Source organism: Crotalus tigris, unplaced genomic scaffold, assembly GCF_016545835.1.
Source record: "Crotalus tigris isolate CLP2741 ecotype Arizona unplaced genomic scaffold, ASM1654583v1 scf7180000017541.2806704, whole genome shotgun sequence".
NCBI classification, from domain to species: Eukaryota; Metazoa; Chordata; class Lepidosauria; order Squamata; family Viperidae; genus Crotalus; species Crotalus tigris.
Window position 1 is genome coordinate 375,407 of NW_024096462.1, and position 21,755 is coordinate 397,161.

The 21,755-nt window shown below is 41.3% G+C and overlaps 2 protein-coding genes across 10 annotated transcripts in view; one reads left to right on the forward strand and one right to left on the reverse strand.

The window, feature by feature from the left end:
• Positions 1-420: 420 nt before the first annotated feature.
• Positions 421-20,552, reverse strand: RAD52 (RAD52 homolog, DNA repair protein). 3 transcript variants are annotated; one of them, XM_039358073.1, is made up of 14 exons: positions 19,781-20,552; positions 18,910-19,040; positions 16,953-17,017; positions 13,951-14,024; positions 12,888-12,989; positions 11,454-11,547; positions 9,761-9,828; positions 8,311-8,429; positions 8,154-8,229; positions 5,444-5,628; positions 4,801-4,940; positions 2,852-2,929; positions 2,257-2,454; positions 421-1,631 (listed from the first exon to the last, which is right to left on the reverse strand). In XM_039358073.1, the coding sequence occupies exons 4-14, from the start codon at positions 14,020-14,022 to the stop codon at positions 1,570-1,572; spliced, it is 1,194 nt and encodes a 397-aa protein (XP_039214007.1). In that variant the 5' UTR covers positions 14,023-14,024; positions 16,953-17,017; positions 18,910-19,040; positions 19,781-20,552; the 3' UTR covers positions 421-1,569. The 3 variants fall into 3 exon arrangements, with proteins under 3 accessions (XP_039214007.1, XP_039213834.1, XP_039213919.1); XM_039357900.1 differs by lacking the exon at positions 19,781-20,552 and having other exon boundaries at positions 13,951-14,014; positions 18,910-19,331; XM_039357985.1 differs by lacking the exons at positions 8,154-8,229; positions 8,311-8,429; positions 19,781-20,552 and having other exon boundaries at positions 13,951-14,014; positions 18,910-19,331.
• ERC1 (ELKS/RAB6-interacting/CAST family member 1) overlaps positions 19,338-21,755 on the forward strand; it is a 140,114-nt gene continuing 137,696 nt past the window's right edge. For 3 of the 7 annotated variants that reach the window (XM_039356565.1, XM_039356740.1, XM_039357077.1), the window contains exon 1: positions 19,444-19,732. The gene's annotated coding sequence lies outside the window, so the exon portion shown is untranslated. Of the gene's footprint in view, positions 19,365-19,441; positions 19,733-21,755 lie in introns of those variants that run through there. The other 4 variants (XM_039356134.1, XM_039356996.1, XM_039356299.1 and 1 more) reach the window with 3 other exon arrangements.

Genomic DNA, 21,755 nt, shown 5'->3' on the forward strand with positions numbered 1-21,755 from the left:
AAGGAAATAAGACTAATAATTATCCACTTAGATATTTACATGAAGCTTCCAAGAAAACCCAGAATATCTCCAGCCCGCCTCCAATGTTCACCTGGAAATATTAAGATTGTTCTGCAGCCCAATCACGCAAAAAACATGCATTTTTTAAAAACATCCTTAGGTTAAAACCTACTTGTGCCTAGGTAATATACCACACAAATAACTGACACAGAATAAAGGACTCAGATATAAACAAATGCCTATATGTCAATACTGATAGGAAGAAAATGCCAATGTCTCTTTATTGAAACATTTCATTAAATATTTCAATATATAAGTATAATCATGCATCCTGAAGCTTCATTTTTTATATATAGGATTTAGCATTATTGATAGTTCAAATAATGTTGGTTTAATCTCCAAATCAGAACAGTGGGCCAATTTTGAAAATTAAGGAAGTTTATTTCAAAACAATGACCAAGGAAAGTTATATAAATGATATACATACATTACATAACATCTTACATGTGGGCTCTTCCTAAGTCAATTACAGTTGTGACATGATAGTAATGGGACGCTTTCCAATGTTATCTTAGTTGTTGGTCAAAGGGAACTACAGCCTACAGATGATCTGGAGATAAGGAACTTATTTCAGCCTGATGCTATTAGTCTCGCAGAAAAACTGCTTTAATTATTCTTCTCCCTTTCGCAACAGAAACAAAAGGTATACTGATCCTGTTTCCATGCAAGAATTGTTTGGGGAAAAGTTGCTCAATCTAACAAAATAGATTGATACATATTTGCGCAAGTGACTTAGAAAACATGACAGTTTGAATATAAAACCAGTAACCTGTTACCTCTCCTATTACCAAGATGTGGTAGAGAATCCAGAGACAGTTTATGTAGCAATATTTACTGGTATGCTGCTTATTTAATGCAAGCAGTAAAATCAGAGTAAATGATGACATGAGATGCTGCATTAAATTATAGATTGCAAAATGAATTATATTATTCTACTGATTGATTTTTGTTTTCTCAGACCAATAAATAGACACTATAAAAAGTCCAAGACTGATATATTTCTCTTCCAACCTACACTTTTAAAAAGTCATGCTTTTCTAAACTTCTAGTAGTAAACTTTCCAAATATTTTCAGGTTGTACCTCTTTGAGTTGGTGGAAACCTTGGTTTTGTTGATTTTGGTCATTAAAAGAAAGGACAATTATAACTTAAATTAAAAATGATTTTCTCTGATCATCAAATTCATATCCAGGTGAGACCATTATAACACACTTATATTTAGAATATATTATTACTAAAATTGCTCTCTTCTAATTGGAATGAAGAAAGTTAAGAAAGTACCTTTTTAAATTTTAAAATAAAATTACATATAAAGGAATGAAATATTAGGATTTGTAATATTTAATTCTTTTAACTAGAGTTGAAGTGGTGTTTTAAGCCATTAGTTAAATACTGCAAAGCAATGCACTTTTTTCTGTAATAAAATCTAGAAAATATACTTTGATCTGCAACTTTATTGGGCTAAAATGTATTCTGAATTAAAACCCTCATGCTGAAGTCTACTTGTTTTCTACGCAGGCTCCAGTCTTCTCTTTTTCATTCCTTGGCCTTTTCGGTATGGGCTACGTTCAGCTGAAATACAAAACAGTCATTCAGAAAAGAGTTTCCTTCTAAACAAAATATTTTTCACCTAGTTTCTTTTCTTTATCTACAATAAAATGTATCCTGTTTCATTTTTCACCACTGCATTTTAAGCAATTTTACTTTACAATTTTACTGGATATAATTCATTGGCTGAAATACTGGGAAAAATGAAGGGTTTTTTTTTTCTCTGCGCTCTGCAGAATTTAGACATACTTTAGATTACCGTCCAGTTTTATATGCTGAGCTATCATATTTCACGTACAACAGGCTTCATAGTTCAGAAGCTGTATTTTAGCTGCTTTTCACAGAGGAGATAATATGTTATTTGTTCTCCCCTATTACGTGCATTTGTCATATAGTCTACAGTAGTTAATATAGACAAAAGTTATTTGTTTAGCTATCTCCTTTATAGTTTACCTCAGGGGTCCCCAACCCCTGGTCCGTGGACCAGTACCGGGTCGCAGCATGCCAGCAACTGGTCCACACAAACAAGCAAAGCACCATCCGCGGGATGTAGGCAGCACACAAAATCACGTCCCCTCTGGTCCACGGAAAAATCTCTCTCCATGTAACCGGTTCCTGATGCCCAAAGGTTTAGGGACCTCTCATTTACCTGATGAGTAAGATTTGGGACTGGAGGATAGATTCCAAGATGATTTTATACTCGATTGCTGATTATTTATTCTTTGTGGGGTTCGGCTGCGAGTCATCATGGTATGCTGTCCAAGAGGTGACCGTAAGCATTGGGCTGGCACAGCTGCTGCATTATGATCGGTCGCTTCCAAAGGAAAGTCCCAGAGTTCTGGATCATCTGTAACCAGTCAGGTATTAAAACCAGAACCTCAACTATTGCTCATTCAATTAGGCATCTGATTTCCAACAGCTCTGGATTGTAATGGAAGCGGCGATGTTCAGGGTCAAGCTCAGATATGTGACTGTTTAAATCTGAGTTTTTCTAGAAAAAGGGAATGTGGATGAGTAACATCTTGGCTCCCAGTAACTTTTCATTGTAAATGCCTACTGGCTGTTTCTTCCTTTTGCTACAGTCCTTCTCCTCCCCCCCCCCCTCCCGGTCTGCATTCATCATCAAACCAGATGTGTTGGGGAGGAGTTGCCTGAGAAAAGGATGCACATTGTACCCTAATAATTGGTGCTGCGAATACCATGAAAACTATGAGCTGGTCGCCTTAAAGCAATTTTACACTCACCTGCAAGGAATTCTTCATCCACAACAGGTTCTGGTTGTGCAGAAGAGTTGCATTCCAAGGCAGGGGGAATGGACGCCTCTGTATTCAGAGAACAGAATGATTGAAAAAGTGAACCGTTCCCCACCTTTCTAATCTGAGGCAGGGAGACAGGATCAAGGTAGGTAAAACTGAATTGGCGATTGGCATATGGCATATCGGTCTTTTCCTTATTTCATCCAAGGAGAATCAGTGGTTGCTCAAGTGTGCAACTTCAAGTTGCTGTAGGTCTAGTTCAGGGGTAGGCAACCTTGGCTCTTTTATGACTCGTGGACTTCAACTCCCAGAATTCCTGAGCCAGCCATGCTGAGGAGAAAGGGAGAGGTTTCCAAGCTGAGCCATGCTGGCTCAAGAATTCTGGGAGTTGAAGTCTACGAGTCATAAAAGACCCAAGGTTGCCTACCCCTGGTCCAGTTCCCACTGTTCTCTTTCTTCCCAGAAGATACAGATTGGGAAAGGAGATTTTATTGTCTCCCTTTCCCTTCCCAGGTTCCTTTTTTTCTTCTGGCACTTAAGAACTACAGTGAAGGGTCAGTCATCACTGAGTATTTTTTGCTATTGTCTTTGTAATTTTTAATGTTAATTTAATTAAAAGGCAAGACAAGAAAGAATGGATGGAAACTAATCAAGGAGAGAAGCAGCCTGGAATTAAGGAGAAACTTCCTAACAGTGAGGACAATTAACCCATGGAATAGCTTGCCTGTGGGTGCTTCATCACTGGAGGTTTTTAAGAATAGACCCGGACAGCCACTTGTCTGAAATTGTATCGGGTCTCCTCCTTGAGCAGGGGGTTGGACTAGAAGACCTCCAAGGTTCCTTCCAGCTGATTTGATTGATTTTCTTTTGGGAGGGGGAGCTTCATGATTCTTAATGTTCCTGTTCTGTTTACGACTCCTTATAATTCTCTTGAGTTACAAGGAAGAGCTATGATAGCCTTTCACTGCCTTATCCCCCCCCCGTCCCTCAAATGAATTGAGTTGCTATATTTATATTTAAATATTTTTTTCAAGTAAAATCTAAAATCCATTGGAATACTTTGGGATAGTCATTGTACTTGATTCCCCCCTCCACCCCCTTCAATATTTTAGTTCAAACACTTATTGGAAAAGGTTTCAAATGTGATCCAATAGCACCTGGGAAAGTTTCAGGAGCAACAGAAGTCAATACAACTCCCTAATTCTTCAGGTCAAAGCCTTTTCCATCCGCCTCAGCTCCACATCACTGTATTTTCTTACAAATCTATATCTAAATTGCTTCACAAAGTCTACTTATGGCTCAACTATTTAAATCTTTGTCAATCAGACTTGCCCCCAATAATTATTTGACCGCCTCCTGTTTAAACATGCTGACCTCTGCATCCCTAAAATTACTCCAGATTATTTATTTCCTTTCCTCTATTTTTCTTGAAATGGTAAAACTGGTTGATATTAACAGGTTATGCATTTTTGTGTATAATAAACCTTTGCTTTGCTTAGCAGGTCATTCTCTCACACTGACAAAGGCATAATTAAAATGGAATGAATTAACCATACTACATACATTCTTCTCTATCCAGGGTCAATCAGAATACAGCTGGAAGGAACCTTGGAGGTCTTCTAGTCCAACCCAAGTGGCTGTCCAGTCTCTTCTTAAAAAGCCTCTAGTGATGGAGCACCCACAACTTCTGAAGGCAAGCTGTTCCACTGGTTAATTGTCCTCACTGTTAGGAAGTTTCTCCTTAATTCCAGGTTGCTTCTTTCCTTGATTAGTTTCCATCCATTTTTTACTTATCCTGCCTTCAAGTGCTTTGGAGAATAGGTTGACCCCCTCTTTTTTGTGGCAATCCCTCAAATACTGGGATACTGCTATCATGTCACCCCCCGTCCTTCTTTTCTCTAGAGTGGCCAAGCCCCAGTTCCTGCAACTCTCTTTACCTTGATCTTTAGTTCTGCAACCTGAAACATCTGACTGTATCTGCTGCTTCTCCTGCATCTGCTGTCTGAACTTCTGTTGAAGCTGCTTCTGTCGCATCTTCCGATGGTGAGTTGCATCATAATCCAAGGGCAGTGAGTTCCTATGATGACAGAATATAAACCCTGTAGCTCATTAATAACATTTCCTCAAGTTGGATAGCAAGGCATGTTTATGGCATATTAAATTTCAATTCCATAATACTTTCTTCTAATAACTTACTTAAGACCCAGGAATACCAGGATGAACTAAGGAGAAAGAAACTCATGCTGGATAATAATAAATTCTGAAAGCAGAATGTTAACACCACCAGAGGGCATCAGGCAGAAAAAAATCTGCTATAGGATATATGAGCCACTTCGGTATGTACTTTACCAATTTTGTAGGCACTTAGGAAATAGGAAACATTTAATTCATATAAAGCAATCCTGCATTACTTTTTCTTTCCCTACTGCCAGAAGAAAAGTGGAATATCTGATAACACCCAGGAATTTCTTGCTAAATTAAAGTTCAGAATACATTTGATAGCAACTTTCTAATGGCATTATGAAAAGTTTAAAATTTCAAAATATGCACTTGTGGGAAAAATTGAACAAAGCTGCTGACCTGTTTTGGTTTTGTCCAATAGCATTCAAGGGAGAACCCAACCTGTGAGATTTGCCAGGAGTTGGCAAGGAAAAGAATTTCTGGTCTTCACTTCCTTTCTGCAAGCAGCTATTATATCTTGCCTTTTCTATAGAAGGATCAAAGTCCTGCCTTTTGACTTTGCCCAAATCTAAATCTGGAGGCATCTAGAAAAAGGATGAAACAGAAAGCCATTCAAGTAGAGAAATTCAGAAAATAGTAGAAGCATGTCACAGAATTTATCAGGGGGAAGCTGCCCAGGAAATGCATTTCCCTCCCCCCCCTGCACCCAAGTCCACAGATGAAGCTACCCAGGAAACAACTGGTATTTTGTGCAGAATTTGCCTCTTCACACCACACTTTTAGCTGTAAACTGAGCTAATGTGGTTATTTATCTTTTAAAGCAAAGTACAGTTACTCTTAGTGCCGTGTACCCTGTAGATCACCTTTGGCTTCTTTTTATTTTTATGACAATCAAAAATCAAAGACCATATTAAATATTAGGAGATGATCAGGTTGTGCCCGAGGGAGGGGCCAAGCGCATCATCAGTCTCAAGTCCCTTTGCGCCCACAAGAGAACTTAGCTCCAGCCCATCTTGAATTCCATTGCCTCTTATCTACTGCCAATTTGCTTTGATCTCTTGTAGAGGGGTGTTAGCATGAAATCATTTGAACTGCTTTGACTCCTGATTTCCTGTGCTTGACATTAAAACTATTAAAACCAAATGTATATATAAAAAAAACCTGATGTCAAGTCAAGCTTCCAATGTGTAGTCATCTGTTTTTATCCCAGCACTTGGAAGGAAAGAAGGTCTTCGGTGCTTTATGGAAGGTTAAGAGGGTGGAGGCCTGCTGAACTTTGGGGGAAAGTTACTATAGAGAGGAGCTGTCACAGAAAAGGCACGCTTCCTAGCCCCCATAGGGGGGCAACGTTTAAAGTAAGGGACTAGGAGCTTGCTCACCCTTATCTTACCTGGTAGAATGGATAGATGACTTTAGAGAAAGAGGATCCTGCAAATAACCTATGCCTATGCCATAAAGGCTTTATAGGTGATGAGCAACATCTTGATTTGCACTCAGGAAAAAAAAACTGGAAGTCACTGCAGCTCATTCAACAGAGGTATTAATGGGCAGATTCAGGGGCACCCATCACAGTGCATCCTGCTGCATTCTGGACCAGTGGGAGCTTTTTGGTGGTCTTCAAGGGTAGCCCTATGTAGAGCACACTGCAGTAATCCAAATGGGAGGTGATCGAGGCATAGGCAAGGCCTCCCAGTGAAGGAAAGGATGCAATTGATGCACTAGAAAAATCTGTGCAAAGGCTCCCAAACTCAAGCAGGAGCCGAGTCCAGGAGACACCCCCCCCCCAAGTTGCACAGCAGCTCAGTTCAGGAAAATACCACCCACCCAAAGATTAAATATCATCTGGACATGAGGAACCAAAAACCCCGAGTCATTTCATCTCACCAGGGTGAATTAAACCTGGTTCCCCCACATCTGGACCCTTACAGCCTTCCGGTATTTGTCCTGCATTGCCATAGCATCATCTTTCTGGCTGAGGGTGGAGATGCATCATTGGGTATCATCAGCATTGTAAGGCCCTAGGACTCGACCTCTCCCCTCATATTAATACTGACTGGAACCAGCCACAGAGAAAGAAGGAGAACCATCATACCACAGTGCCTCCCACTCCCAGCCCTCAAAGCCAATCCATGATACAATAGTTGAAGGTATCAAAAGCCGCTGTGGTCCAGGAGGGCAGAATGGTTGCACCACTTTCATTCTGAGCCCTCCAAAGGTCATTGACTAGTGCAGGGGTAGGCAACCTTGGCTCTTTTATGACTCGTGGACTTCAACTCTCAGAATTCCTGAGCCAGCCATGCTGAGGGGTAAGGGAGAGTTTCCAAGCTGAGCCAAGCTGGCTCAGGAATTCTGGGAGTTGAAGTCCACGAGTCATAAAAGAGCCAAGGTTGCCTACCCCTGGACTAATGCAACCAATGCCGTTTTAATGCTGTTTTCTGATCCGAACCCAGACCGAAAAGGATCCAGATAATCCGCTTTATCCAGGGCCATTTGTAGCTGTCAGCCAACCACCTTTTCAACAACCTTCCCTAAAAAGGGAACATTTGAGACTAGACTAGAGTGATCCAATTACAGGCTTTAAAAAGTAAATAAATAAAGGTTAATGTTGTGGCAGTGGTGAAGGATATTGAAAGAGGAAAACTATAAATTTTTAGACATGTTTAGAAGCTTATAGTGTGATCTTAGAAATGATATACAAAAATATTTACCCCCTTATTTGGGGTAAATAAGTAAAGGAACTGCAGATTCAAGATAATTTATCCAAAGGGTCGTAAGGTAGAAAAAAAATATACTCTAAGGTCCACATAAAAGTTACATGAATGCACATATGTTTTTGTGCATGTTGCAGAATCCTTTTCAAAATAAGACAAAAGTACTTGTTTTATAATACTAGAATGATGGCGTAATACTTTTGGCTTAGTTCTGAATAATAATAAAAAAAGAGAAAACATTTCTAATAGAAAAAAAAGCTAAAAGCCTGAAATCCCATGACTATGAAGAATACATTAGGCAAGTTACTATTAATTTTACAATTTGTGCTCATTCCAGATTTTGGCATTTTTATTTTTTTTTGCCACCTGCTTTCCTCCCCTCCCCCCTCACAACATACCTGACGGGGGAGCTTATTCACCAAGCGCAAGTAGTCTTTATCCAAAATACAGTTCCCAAGAGCATTACCAAAGCACCTGAAGAGACAGATGGCTGCTTCTTAAAATATAATTCTGTATTTCACAACAAAAAATATTGTACGCATTGGTTACTCTTACTTTAGGGCCCTCTTTAATCCGTCTGTGACAGCCTCTTTCCTTGCTTTCTCAAGGGACAAGGCCTTAGATTTCAAGCCTTCACTTACTCCATAGCCAACATCTTCATGGTAAGCCCCATCCTGCAATATGAGTAGATCAGTGATGGCGAACCTATGGCACACGTGCCAGAGGCGGCACTCAGAGCCCTCTCTGTGGGCACACCTGCCACCACTGCCGCCAGCTCATGCAGGTCCACTAGGCCACTGCTGGCGCCCGGAGCGGCAGCCCCACCCAGCACAAAAGAGGTGAAGCAGCTGGCTAGCAAGCTCGAGTAGAGGTGGTAGAGCATCCCCCCATCTGCTCGCTGGCCTATGTGTGCAGGGGTTGATGGTGTCAGGCAGCACCAACCCTGCCTCGCCTTGCCCCGCAGCAATGGCATCCCCACCCTACCCCCTGCCTCACCCCGCAGGACGAGCCTCTTGCCCACCACTCCACCCACCAGAGAACCCCTGGATCTTCCCCAATCCTGCCCAGCCCCCACAGGCATCCCCCCCATGAGCAACATCAAGGTGGCCACGCCCACCCCGACCATGCCCATTCTGTCGTGACCACCACAGCCACGCCCACCCAGTCGGCCACCCCCCCCCCCCGAGGGCACCACAATGCTGATGTGGCCCTGGCACTTTGCGATAAATAAGTGGGTTTTGGATTGTGGTTTGGGCACCCGGTTTCTAAAAGGTTCGCCATCACTGGAGTAGATTATACTATATTCCCCTATTACTATAATTACTTTAACAATTCATTTCTTGATATTTGAAGAAAAATGAATGGAGGACTGTGGTGCATTCAGTTTTTCTGGAATCTACAGGGATTTGGATACTTAATCTGCCGTATCACACCACTTCAACTTATTTTCATTCTTCAAGGCAAGTATATCTTTGGCCCATAACAAGGAGGCAGATATAAGTGGAATAACTTCTTCATCATTAGACAAATAATTTGATCCCTTTCAACCAATAACAGAACAAACAATGGTAAAAGTTTTATATAACAATATAGTCTCTCCACCCAGGTGTTAATAATACCTTCAAGAATTCTTATTGTGCACATTTAACTCAACGGTCCCCAACTTTCCGGCTTGGCGGCCAGTGTGTGTGTGGGTGTGAAGAGATTTTTCTGTACGAATGGCAGGAGCATGCATTCACATGTGCAGTTCCATTTGTGTGAATAGCAGGCGCACATGTGTGTTGCTCACGCAAACGGAGCTGCACATGCAAGTATACGCACCTGCTGCTCGCACAAGTGGAGCAGTGTGCACATGCTCGCCCACTGCTTGTGCGGCCTGGTTCTGAATGGGGCTTGGCCTGATAGTGGACTGCGGCCCGGGGTTGGGGGCCCCTGATTTAACTGTCTGTCACTAAAAACTCCACCTAAGTAGAATACCCACCATCTCCCACACATGCATGCTTACCTTAAGCTGAACTTTCACAAAGGCACAAACACCCACATAGAATTTGCCGTTATTTAGATCAACAAAATCTTCAAAAGGAGAAAGAAAAAGTTACACTAAAGACTAAAGCAAGAGTCAGTCACAGAAATATATAAAAATGCATATGAATTAAAAAAAAAACAAGGACCCCTGGTAGCTTTCATTCTTCAAAAGAAAACTTAGGCCAAACACAGTACAAATTATATAAATAGAAAACAAGGAAACACGCTTGACTAAAATTAAACTCAACGGTGCCTGGTAATTTTCATTGTTTTAATAAACAGCTGTTTATAGTTAGTGCTTATTAATTGTAAGATTTCCTATTTGAGACAATCACAATCTCTATAAATATTATTCTGTTAATTAGAAGTACCAAACGAGCTTTACTTTTCATCGTATTATCTATCCGTGCTTGACCTTTCCTAAAAAAAAACTGCTACAGGAAAAGGATAGAGTCAAGTACACAGCTGAAATGATGAATACACCCATCTTGCATTGTTAATCTATCATGGCATTATCTGGCATGAAGGATACATTTCATTTCCTTAATCCTAATTCATACAGTATTTACTTGTTGCACTAATAATTAGAACAAAACCTCTGTACAACAATTGCTTTTTGAAAGATTTAGAATCTAATTCTTAACCTTACAAACTACCAGTTTCAAACAATGTAAAGCAGGGATCCTCAACCTTGGCAACTTTAAGACTTGTGGACTTCAACTCCCAGAATTCCTCAGCCAGCAAAGCTGGCTGAGGAATTCTGGGAATTGAAGTCCACAAGTCTTAAAGTTGCCAAAGCTGAGGACCCCTGATGTAAAGTATAGCAAGTGACAAAGGCTAGACGTGGAAGGAAGCAATCACAGAAGGAATGGTAACAAGAGAGACAGTGAGCACAAATAACAAAAGTGCAACAGAATTCAAGACTTAAGAATACTGGATCTGGTCACAGAGAACAATTTTAGACATCTATCAAATTAGAAAAGCAAATTAATAAATAAATAAGGGTGCTTGAAAGCACTAGCAAAAGAAACATAAAAACTGTAATGCACTAGTACAGGTGTAGGAAACCTTGGCTCTTTTATGACTCTTGGACTTCAACTCCCAGAATTCCTGAGCCAGCATGGCTCAGCTTGGAAACCTCTCCCTTTCCCCTCAGCATGGCTGACTCAGGAATTCTGGGAGTTGAAGTCCACGAGTCAGAAAAGAGCCAAGGTTGCCTACCCCTGCACTAGTAGAATAATAGGATGTTGTGGTGATTTCACTCAAGAGGTAAGAGAACTACAACATAGATAAGCAAATCTGCTTTCTGGCTGGCAAATACAATCGAAAATGATGAATATACATCAATTTCATATGCAAACCAACTCAAAGAAACTCTTGGCCCGCCTCGCACATCAAGGTCTCAAAAGTTGCCTGAGGAAGAGAGGCAATTCTATAATTCCTCATGACATTTCTCATGCTCTTCTACAATGGCTTTTTGTCAGGAACACAGGGGAAATAAGCAAAACTGCTTCCAAACTTTTCTCTACATGAACTCTATTACCAGATCAAAGAGGCCTCCATGAGCAAAGCAGTATTGCAATATTCCCAATATCTTTTCTTTTACATTTAAGAACTGACTTTATGGGAATGGGAATATTTTTCTCACATTTTCCAGTTGTTATTGGACTCACCAACGTTCTGCTGAGTGACAGAATGAGCCCAGCCATTATAGCCAAACATTTCATTGGCCAGGCTGATGACTCTGTGTCCCTCTATGTAGCACACCTGAGAGAAGAAAGGAAATAGGTTTTGCTGTAGCCTAACATGTAATGTCAAAGATCCATTTTTTATCTCACATTCAAGGAGGATCTATAGCAGTGATGGCGAACCTCTGGCAGCACTCAGAGCTCTCTCTGTGGGCACACCTGCCGCCGCTGCCAGCTCATGCAGGTCCATTAGGCCACTGCTGGCGCCCGGAGCAGCAGCCCCACCCAGCACAAAAGAGGCGAAGCAGCTGGCTAGCAAGCTCGAGTAGAGGTGGTAGAGCATCCCCCCATCTGCTCGCTGGCCTCTGTGTGCAGGGGCTGATGGTGTCAGGCAGCAGCCACCCCTGCCTCGCCTTGCCCCGCAGCAATGGCACCCCCACCCTACCCCCTGCCTCACCTCGCAGGACGAGCCTCCTGCCCACCGTCCCACCCACCAGAGAATCTTCCCCAATCCTGCCCAGCCCCCACAGGCATTCCCAACATGAGCAACATCAAGATGGCCACGCCCACCCCGGCCATGCCCACTCAGTCTGCTGTGACCACCGCAGCCACTCCCACCCAGTGGGCCACCCCCACCCCCCCTGAGGGCACCACAATGCTGAGGTGGCCCTGGCACTTTGCGATAAATAAGTGGGTTTTGGGTTGCGGTTTGGGCACCCGGTCTCTAATAGGTTTGCCATCACTGATCTATAGCTATGTAATAGAGTTTCTAACTGATATAGCACAGCATAGACCATAAAGAAGCAGGTAACAGAATGCATTCTAACAGGGCTTAGTTTTTTACGTTTACCAAGTCGGAGACAGACACTATTTTCATGTAAATGGCTCTGTACATGAGAGTTATATATAAATATTAAATTGATCAGATGGATGCTATTTCAGGAAAAGAATGCTGGTAATATCTCAAAATCTAGGCCACAATGTGGGATGGGTTATGGAGGGAACAAGGGTGGGACTGAGCATTATATGCGTCATTCTCCTCTAAATGTGTGAAAAGCTATTAAAGATTCAGTGCCATGGAACACGAGATCCTTCGTACAACTACTTTGGCAATACACACAAAATATAATATTGTAATAAAAACCTGGCATTTAGAGACATTTTGCCCAGGATTACGTTTATTTTTCTCTTGAAATCTCCGGTCAGCAGTTCTAATTTGGCAACCTGAAGGTTAGTATTAATCTTTTAACAGTCTGGTCTGGTGATACTAGCTGTTGACAACGATACAGTACATGTTAAAAAAAAAAAAGTGTTAATGCATCTGAACATGCTACTCCAAGCATGCCGGGGTCACATCTCTGGGGTTAAAAGGATGCTTTTCGGTATAAAGTAGATGAAAGCTCTAGCTATACTTTGTACCTTCTGTCCTCCTCCAGCTTGTCGGCTACTGATGTATTCTGGGCCCAGCCTCTGCCGCAGAGCAGCCTGAACAGCGTGGTATTCATCTGCTGTATACCGGCACTTCACAGACACAAAAATCAACAGATTTAAATACCTTTCTCTCTTCTTGCCTCTTCTGGTTGTTTCCATTTCAAGATTTAGTTTGCTCATACTTAAGTGTTTTTCAAGATGAAAGAATAAACTGCACTCTGACAATATGGTCATAAATTATAAAATGATAAAAATAATATCTTTAGAGTCCACCCCTGAAGTCTCACTATCTTAGCGCAAATTGAAGGGATAGTTTTATCAGCACATTGCCTAGTATTCCTCATCAAGAAGCAATTTACGAATTCATCCCCCCCCAAAAAAAAAACAAAAAACCACTCAAACGTCAACACTGTACAAAGTCTTCTTTGTAAAATAATCTCAATAATACCTGAGTGTCACTTTTTCCGCATAGGATACAAAATACATTGGGATTATTTCAGAAAGATTGATTAGCACCAACCTGATTTTTTTAAATATATTTTATTGATTTTTTTACAATAACAATCTTTGGTGCTTAGTGAACAGCATGTTGTCTGGGTTTATATATTTAAAAAACAATAATAATTTCTATAATTCCATAATCAATATATTAATGATATATTTCCCTGACCTTCTCTTCTTCCAGTAGTATTCTCCTTTTGTCAACATTAAACAAATATAGCTCTTAATACTTTCGATACATACAAGGTTGGATAGAAAAATTTTTCTTGTGTTTGTACAAATAACAGCAACATCAGCATATAACATCTTTTCTGATCAGTTCATGTTTCAACTGTATTTGTAAAAGTCATCTTATTATTAACCTGATTTTCACCAAGGCCTGTTTCCCACTGACATTTCTAAATAAGTTTACTACAGATTTGTTACGATGATGTAGAAACCATATTCTTATCCTTAATAAATGTTGCATAATGCCTCATCACTGAGAATCTTAGATAGCTGCATCAAGATGGGCTACAAACTAACTAACTAAAGGCAGTGATATACTGACCTGCCCAAACCACGTATTGGCTGTGTCATTGGTGTTGACATTTCCATCTCTTGCCATTTCTATCCTGGACATCCCTCCAAAAAAAAAAAAGAAAATAAATATACGTATTAGAATTGGAATATTCTTTATTGGCCATGTGTGATTGGGAACACAAGGAATTTGTCTCCGGTACATAAGCTCTCACTGTACATACAAACAGCAAAGTGATATGTCATAGACCATAAATCATAAGATACAATCATAAATGGTAAGATACAAACAAGTGATAAATCATAAGATATCAATAGGAGAAAGTAAGTTCCATTAATACGTTGAATCAATAGTAATCCCAAATATTTCAAAGAATTAGTGTGAAGATATTTCCTCAGAATTAGCAGAGCAGGATATCCCACACAGAAGCTCTGCACAGATTTTGTTCTTTTTCCAGAATTTGACTTTTCCTAATAAACGTAAAAGATAGCATTTTATTTCAGTAGGAGAAAGGGATGCACCTGAAACCAAGAATAGCTTTCCCCTTATATTGCTATGACTCCTTGATCATTCTAATGGCTGAGATGAAAGGCAGGGTGTTTTCCTGATTATAAAAATTAGATGCAAATATATATGCATCAATTTCCATAAAACAAAGCAACACTTATTTCAGAAAGGAGCAGATGTGTCTATTTCAACCTAAATCTGAACAGAATTACTCTGCACAAATGCTGACAGGAAGGCTGCCTAAGCGTAACAATCTGGTATTACTGAATATTTGCACTACACCTGCCATAAATCTTGAGAAGCACAGCCTGTCAGAAATGAAATTCAAAACCTTTGAAAGGCATCAAGTTGCTTACTCTCAAATGGATGAAAATGCCTTTTTGGTTCTATATACATACATACATACATACATCATGGCGTTCCCCTTCAGATTAGATATTATGCAAAATGCAAAAAAGCAATAAGAAACAGTCGATGAAAGTCATGAGATAAGGAAAAGAAAAGGAACACAGCTAAAAGTAGTTTATCCCAATCTTATTCACTTTACCGCTCTATCTTTTCAGACCATTTTTGCTTCCGCCATACAGTACCTATATACCAGTGATGGCAAACCTTTTAGAGACCGAGTGCCCAAACTGCAACCCAAAACCCACTTATTTATTGCTGGGTGCCAGGTGGGCATGGCCCACTGGGTGAGCGTGGCTGTGGTGGTCATGGCAGATTGGGTGGGTGTGGCCAAGGTGGGCGTGATCACCTCGATGTTACTCATGGGGAGGGACGCCTGTGGGGGCCGGGCAGGGTTGGAGGAGATCCAGGGGGTCTCTGGCAGGTGGGGCGGTGGGCAGAAGGCTCGTCCTGCGGGGTGAGGCGAGGCAAGGCAAGGCAAGGGTGCCATTGTCACAGGGCAAGATGAGGTAGGGGCTGGGGTGACTGCTGCCTGACACCATCAGTTGCTGCACACAGAGGCCAGTGAGTGCATGGGTGCTGGGATGCATCTGGTCATGTGGGACCTCAGCAACTTAGGCAGCTGGTTGAAGAGGGACAGTTGCCATCTCCTGGGCATGGCGCATGTGCCCACAGAGAGGGCTCTGAGTGCTACCCCTGGCATGCGTGCCATAGGTTCGCCACCACTGCTATATACCGTTTTATATACTGCTTTGGTCCTTTAAGAAGGTGGATATATTTCCTCTTTATCTTTTCACTCTTCCTTCATATATTTCTTTTGCAATACAGTCCTCACTCAAACCCAAATCTCCTCAACCTTTTTCTTTCATACTAGTCACTCATGTTTGTATTCAGTCCATGTTTACTTAACACCCATTCATTCTTGACCTAGATCTTGTTTTACAGGTCATGCTTTTCAGTCATTCCTCTCTCATTGCATTAAATTTAGATTTATGTTTTTCCAGGCATATCCAAGTCTCACTTCCAAATAATAAAACTGGCAGAAGCATGCTCCTATGCATAGTTATTTTAGCTATTTTTAGCTACTTCATTTTTCACAATAGAGCTCATACTCTCCATTACATTTTACCAGTATTTACACATCTTGAAATACCAGAATCATTTTCCTATCTTTAGTAAATAATCTATCAAGGTATTCAAACTACCAGATCTGGTTTTTCGCCACGAGTATTATTTACAATTGGTCACCTCATTTTCTCAATCAAACATAACTACAAGTTTAAATTCCATATTTCTTGTTGCATCATAAAATCAAGCATTTGTTGCAAATCCTTTGGATTTTTAACCATCAGCACAATACTCCATACAAAAACAAATGCACATTGTTGTCCCTAATCAACATATTTTCATTCTCGCCACAAGCACCCCTTATATAATTATATAGTACATTTTAACATTTTTTTTCATAATAAAACTACATTCTCTCTTTTCTGCATGAATTCATGAACTCTACTAACAAGACCAGGCCACCTTAACTCAAATCTATTACACTCTTTCCCTTTCTCTTAGTTTCAAAGAGATACAACAATGCGCTTTTATTTGCCAATTCACACTCTTTGCCATTTAGGCAGCCTATATTTCAAATCCCAATGTTCCAAATGCTATTTTCATCAAATAGGCCCCCAAATGGATCTCCAGTGTCAATAATGATCTCTATTAATCAAATCTTTCGATATTTTTTGGTAAAGTGGAAAAGATATACATTTAGCTATTGGTCTTAGTTATATCAATGTATTGTATATATCCTGCTAATAGTAACGATGGTAATCTAGCTTGACCCATTTTATCCAACATGGCACAGTACAGCTAAAGCTCAGTATTATAGACACATACTTTGTTACACACAGAAAATATTATACCACATAGCAATATCCAATGCTTATTTTAAAATTCCCCAAAGCATCCAGATTCTTATACCAGTAGCATCTGAGAAAAAATAAAGAAACTTTTAAAATGTATTTTTAGAACATTGTTTTAAAACAGCTACCAATTTTCTTGTAGCTGATCAAAGCTTCTGTTTCTTTCCACAAAAGAAAAAGCAAATGATTAGAGGTTCTTACGGTGTTCGCTGACAGATTGTGTATCCTTCCAGTCGTCTTGAAAGAACTGAGCAAACTCCTCCGCCCTATAAATTAAAATTTTCTTCAGCCAGTTTGATATACTTGTATCTTTTTATAATAAGCATTTTAAAAATTTGAAAATTACAAACACATAAATCAGAAAGCGAACTTCTTACTTGGAACAAAAGACACAAGTGTGTATTTTAAACATTAGTATTAACCATTTTTGCCTGTGCAATTTCTAAAAGATCATATTTTTCAGTTACTCATAAAATTAATCAAAGTACTTTTACCCTTATATTTTTTTCTCTATCTCCCTATAGAAAACATACAAGGATTGGAATGTACATGTTGCAGACTCAGTTACAACTATATGGAGAAAACCCATATATTCCATGACTAAAGAACAGCAAGATGTAACTCTAGTAGCTAATTTATTTTCATTGTTTATTATCTGCTTCTTGCACCTATATTGTTAATGTTTATTTTGTTACTTTAAATAGAACTTTGAGCATCAAATAAGAACTTTGTATAATTTTATAGCAATATCAATTTTTGCCACTGTCTAGAACTTTTCTAATTTTTCAAAATATATAATTGAACAATATTCCAATGTGGATTACACAATAAATATATAGACATTATAATGTAGATAATCATTGACTTTTTCACAAAAAAATGGTAACTGGCTTGAGCATTCATTAATCTGCAAGTAAGAACTTTGACTGATATATTTAAATAAAAGTAGAATTTTCAATTCTATTAGTATTAGAATAGAATTCTATTCACTCCCTGGTATTCAGAATGCTGCTTATAAGCGCTATGTGCTTAGAGCTCCAAGCATTGTTAGAGACCCCACACACCCACTTTACGGTCTGTTTCTGTTGCTCCCCTCTGAGAAGAGGTTTCAAAGTATTTCTAGCAGGATTACCCGATTTTGTAATAGCTTTGTTCCCTATGCCAGCCGTCTGGTAAACTTGCAAGATTCGTTTTTTGCGCCATGCACATGTATACATAATCCGAACTAGACTGTGTTGTTTCTCTGTGTCATATATGTGGGTATATGCATAATTCTGTATTTATTTATTTTTGTCATATTTATATACTGTATATTGGAGGTGGTGACCCTTTGAGAGCTGTATGCAACAAAATTTTATGTTAATGTATGCCGATTAGTGTGCATTCAAAGTGACAATAATGTTATTATTCTGTTCCATTCCATTCCAAAGATTCCTGAGTTAATTGCTTGGGTCATTTCCCAGAAATACAAGACTGTTGTAAAAATGTCTATAAAAGCAGGAGGGATATTCTTACTTGCCCTTTCTTTAACTTAAAATTTTAGAAATCATCATTCTAGCATACTTATGACCAGGGCTTTTTTTGTTATAGAACGCCCAGAACGGAGTTCCGACACTTTTTTTGGATGGAACCTTGTAGGGTAGGCAAGGCAGATGGTATGATGTGTGTGAGTTCTGGCACTTTTTTTTTTTTTTTTACAAAAAAAGTACTGCTTATGACCGTTGCTGTTTCCCAAGATCATCTGATCACCCATTGCAACCTTCTGACAAGCAAAGGCAATGGGGAAGCTAGATTCACTTAACAAACAGGTTACTAACTTATCAACTGCAGCAATTCACTTAACAAATGTGGCAAGAAAGGTCGTGAAATGGGGTAAAATTCACTTAACAAATGTCTCACTTAACAACAGAAATTTTGGGCTCAGTTGTGGTCGTAGATCAAGGACTGCCTATAGTTGTCTTTTTCCATAATTATTTTTGATTTTCCAATCTATGTTAATCCCTGCCCCCAAGGGGATTTCCTAGTGGTCCCCCTTTCTAACCAGCGCTAGATCTAGAGCTCCCAGTTCTAGCCAGATCTGATCCTGATTAGCAGTTCATGATCAACCTAAGCTTGCTATCCAGCTGAGTAAATTGAATAAAATATTTTATCAACTTACTTGAAAGTAGGATGCCTTGACCGCAAAGAAACTAAATAAATTTGGAATGGCACTCTCAGGCAGCTCTGAAGGGGGCGGCGATCGCTGAGCCCCTTTTAGCCCTCCGTACAAAGCAGCTGTAGCGGCACCACCTTCCCGGACAAAAGATAAATAAGCCCGAAGCCACCAAGAGCCGCCGCTGATTCCCCACGGTAAAAGCTTCAGCAACCAAGAGCAGGCAAACTTCCCGCTGCGTCGGACTGCGCTTGCGCCGGACCGCCTCTCGCGTTCGGAGGAGGAGCACTGAGGACTGGCATAGGAAGCGGGCATCCGGGACGTGTCTGGGAGTCGCCCAGGCCTTCTCGGAGAAGGCGGGAGAATGTTTCGGCAGCAAGCCTCTATTGGTCTAAAGGGGAGAGGGAGGGGGAGGGGGAGGAAAAGGATCGCCACGCGCCTCTCATGATTGGCAGGCTTAGGTGGGTGGGGCGTAAAGCGCTACGGTGAGCGGAGGGCCGAGGTGAATCGACATTCGGGAAAGGGAGAGGGAGGGAGGGGGAGGGCAGGGAGTGGGCCGAGCTGGTCGCGCGTGCCGGGAACTGATCGACCGGCCGATTGATCCCTCGGCGGGCAGCCTCGTAAAGGGCGGGAGAGACTCGCCGAGGCGTCACACGCCAGCGGGCAGGGCTCGCGACGAGGGGGCGGAGCCTGATTCTCGCCTTGCGCCGCGGCTGGAGGCGCGGGCGGGAGCCGCTGGCCGAGGTGAAGAGGCGCTGCCTAGGCGAGGCAGGGCGCAGCGGGCGAGGAAGCGGGCTTGCCCCCGGGACGCCGGCTGTACGGCTGACAGGTATCGGCGGCTATTTGGAAGCAGCCGGGGACCCGGCCTGGATCTTACCTGGCTACGGCCGAGCGGGATTGAGCTGGCGGTGGGGCGAGGGTTCCTGGCAATGGGTGGGGGGGAGAGTGGGGAGGGGAGCCCTCTGGGCGGGGCCTGCCAGCCTTGGTCATGAGGCTACCGCCCGGCCGCCCCCTAGCTTAGGACCCGTCAGCTGCCCTACGGCAGAGGAAGGTGGCCCCCTCAAGGCCTGCCTGGGCATCCGGGGTCCCTCGATCGGGAAAAATCTTCGATCGAGCAGCGCTTCGGCTAGGAGGAGGAGGCTCTCTTCGTCCTGGCTCCGTGCCTTGGAATTGAGTGGCCAAGCCCACCCGTCCTCCCCGCCGTGAGCCCCCCCGCGGGTCCCGCTAAGCCTTCCTTCACAATCCGTGGAACTACTCTTTGAAGACGTTCCATCCCTTTAAAAATAAAATAACTAGGATGCTTAGGACGAAGCTGTGAGCCGCAGCCCATTATCACATCCTGGCGGTGATTGACAGATAGGTGGTGGAGCCTTGAGAAAAAATCTTGACACTTTGACACATCTTAATGTCAAGCCAGTCCTTCTGTTTGTTCTCTTTTGACTTAATATTGCCCTCGGTGATCTCTGAAGGAGATGTGATGGTCTTGTTTGGATTAGTTGAGGTAACAAGTTGTTTTCTGTGCATCGCTTGAGCAATTGGATCATTTGGACCTTTGCAGGATCCTAAACTGTTTGATATTGAGACTTTAGGAAAAGTGCAAAGAAGAGCAGCTAAGATGATTAAAGGCCAGGAGACTAAAACATACAAAGAATGGGAACTGGGTATGGCTAGTCTAGAGAAAAGAAGGACTAGGGGGGATATTCCGGTATTTGAGAGGCAGCCACAAAGAGGAGGGGGTCAATTTATTTTCGAAGCACCAGAAGGCAGGACAAGAAACAATGGATGGAAAATAATCAAGGAGAGATGCAACCTGGAATTAAGGAGAAATTTCCTAACAGTGAGGACAATTAACCAGGGGAACAGTTTGCCATCAGAAGTTGTGGGTGCTCCATCACTGGGGGGGGGGGTTAAGAAGAGACTGGACAGTCATCTGAAATGGTATAGGGCAGTGGTTCTCAACCTTTCTAATGCCGCAACCCCATAATGCAGTTCCCCATGTTGTGGTGACCCCCAACCACTTATACATCACCGGGTGCCAGGGGCGTGGCCAAAGAAAAGGGGGGAAAATGGTGGACAGCCTTGTTTGGCGACCCCGGTGAAATGGTCATTCGACCCCAAATGGGGTCCCGACCCACAGGTTGTGAACCACTGGTATAGGGTCTCCTGCTTGAACAGGGGGCTGGAGTAGAAGACCTCCAAGAACCCTTCCAGCTCTATTCTGATTGACTGATGGATTTATAGATTCATTCTCATTTACAGTACTTGACTTATTCTTTCCTCCACTAATAGGCTCTTTGAAAATATGTGGTCAATAGTAGATAAGACATTAAAGTGGTGATTTTTTTTAAAGGACAGACAAAAGGTACAGAAAGAGATAGGGTTACTTGATAGGGCAGCCTGACAACTCTTTGTCATTTCCTATTTTAAAAAATTCTATTAAAATATGCTTTGATTCCTTTGTCAGTTTAAATAGATAGCCCTCTTATAGATACAGAAATTATCTTTTGAGAATTATGCTTATATATCCTACTGCATAATGTAATATAAACTTTGACATATGTAGCCATCATTTTAAAACTCATTTGAAATCACTTCAAATGTACAACAATTAAGCTTAAATTAAATAATTCAAAATAATGAATTTGAATGTTTTGATTTGATTGGTTCAAAAGAGATGATAGAAGTACTTTGTATATGTCTGTTGTTTCACATATTTGGCTTGGTTTTGTAATAACTTACATATTGTAGACCTTTGTCTCTGTTCAAATAAGATTTTGCTATTTTTGGTTAGCCAGAAAGCAGAGCAAACAGTTTTCTTATTTAAAAAAAAGCATGACTAAATGGAATAGATC

Excerpts from the sequence above, each read along its gene's own strand:
- RAD52 (XM_039357900.1), bottom strand. The coding sequence starts at position 19,218 with ATGCCCGCTTCCTATGCCAGTCCTCAGTGCTCCTCCTCCGAACGCGAG. Across the intron at positions 14,015-16,952 it reads ACAATCTGTCAGCGAACACC|GATAGAAATGGCAAGAGATG; the intron begins GTAAGAACCTCT and ends AGGGATGTCCAG. Across the intron at positions 8,230-8,310 it reads GGATTAAAGAGGGCCCTAAA|GTGCTTTGGTAATGCTCTTG; the intron begins GTAAGAGTAACC and ends CTGTCTCTTCAG.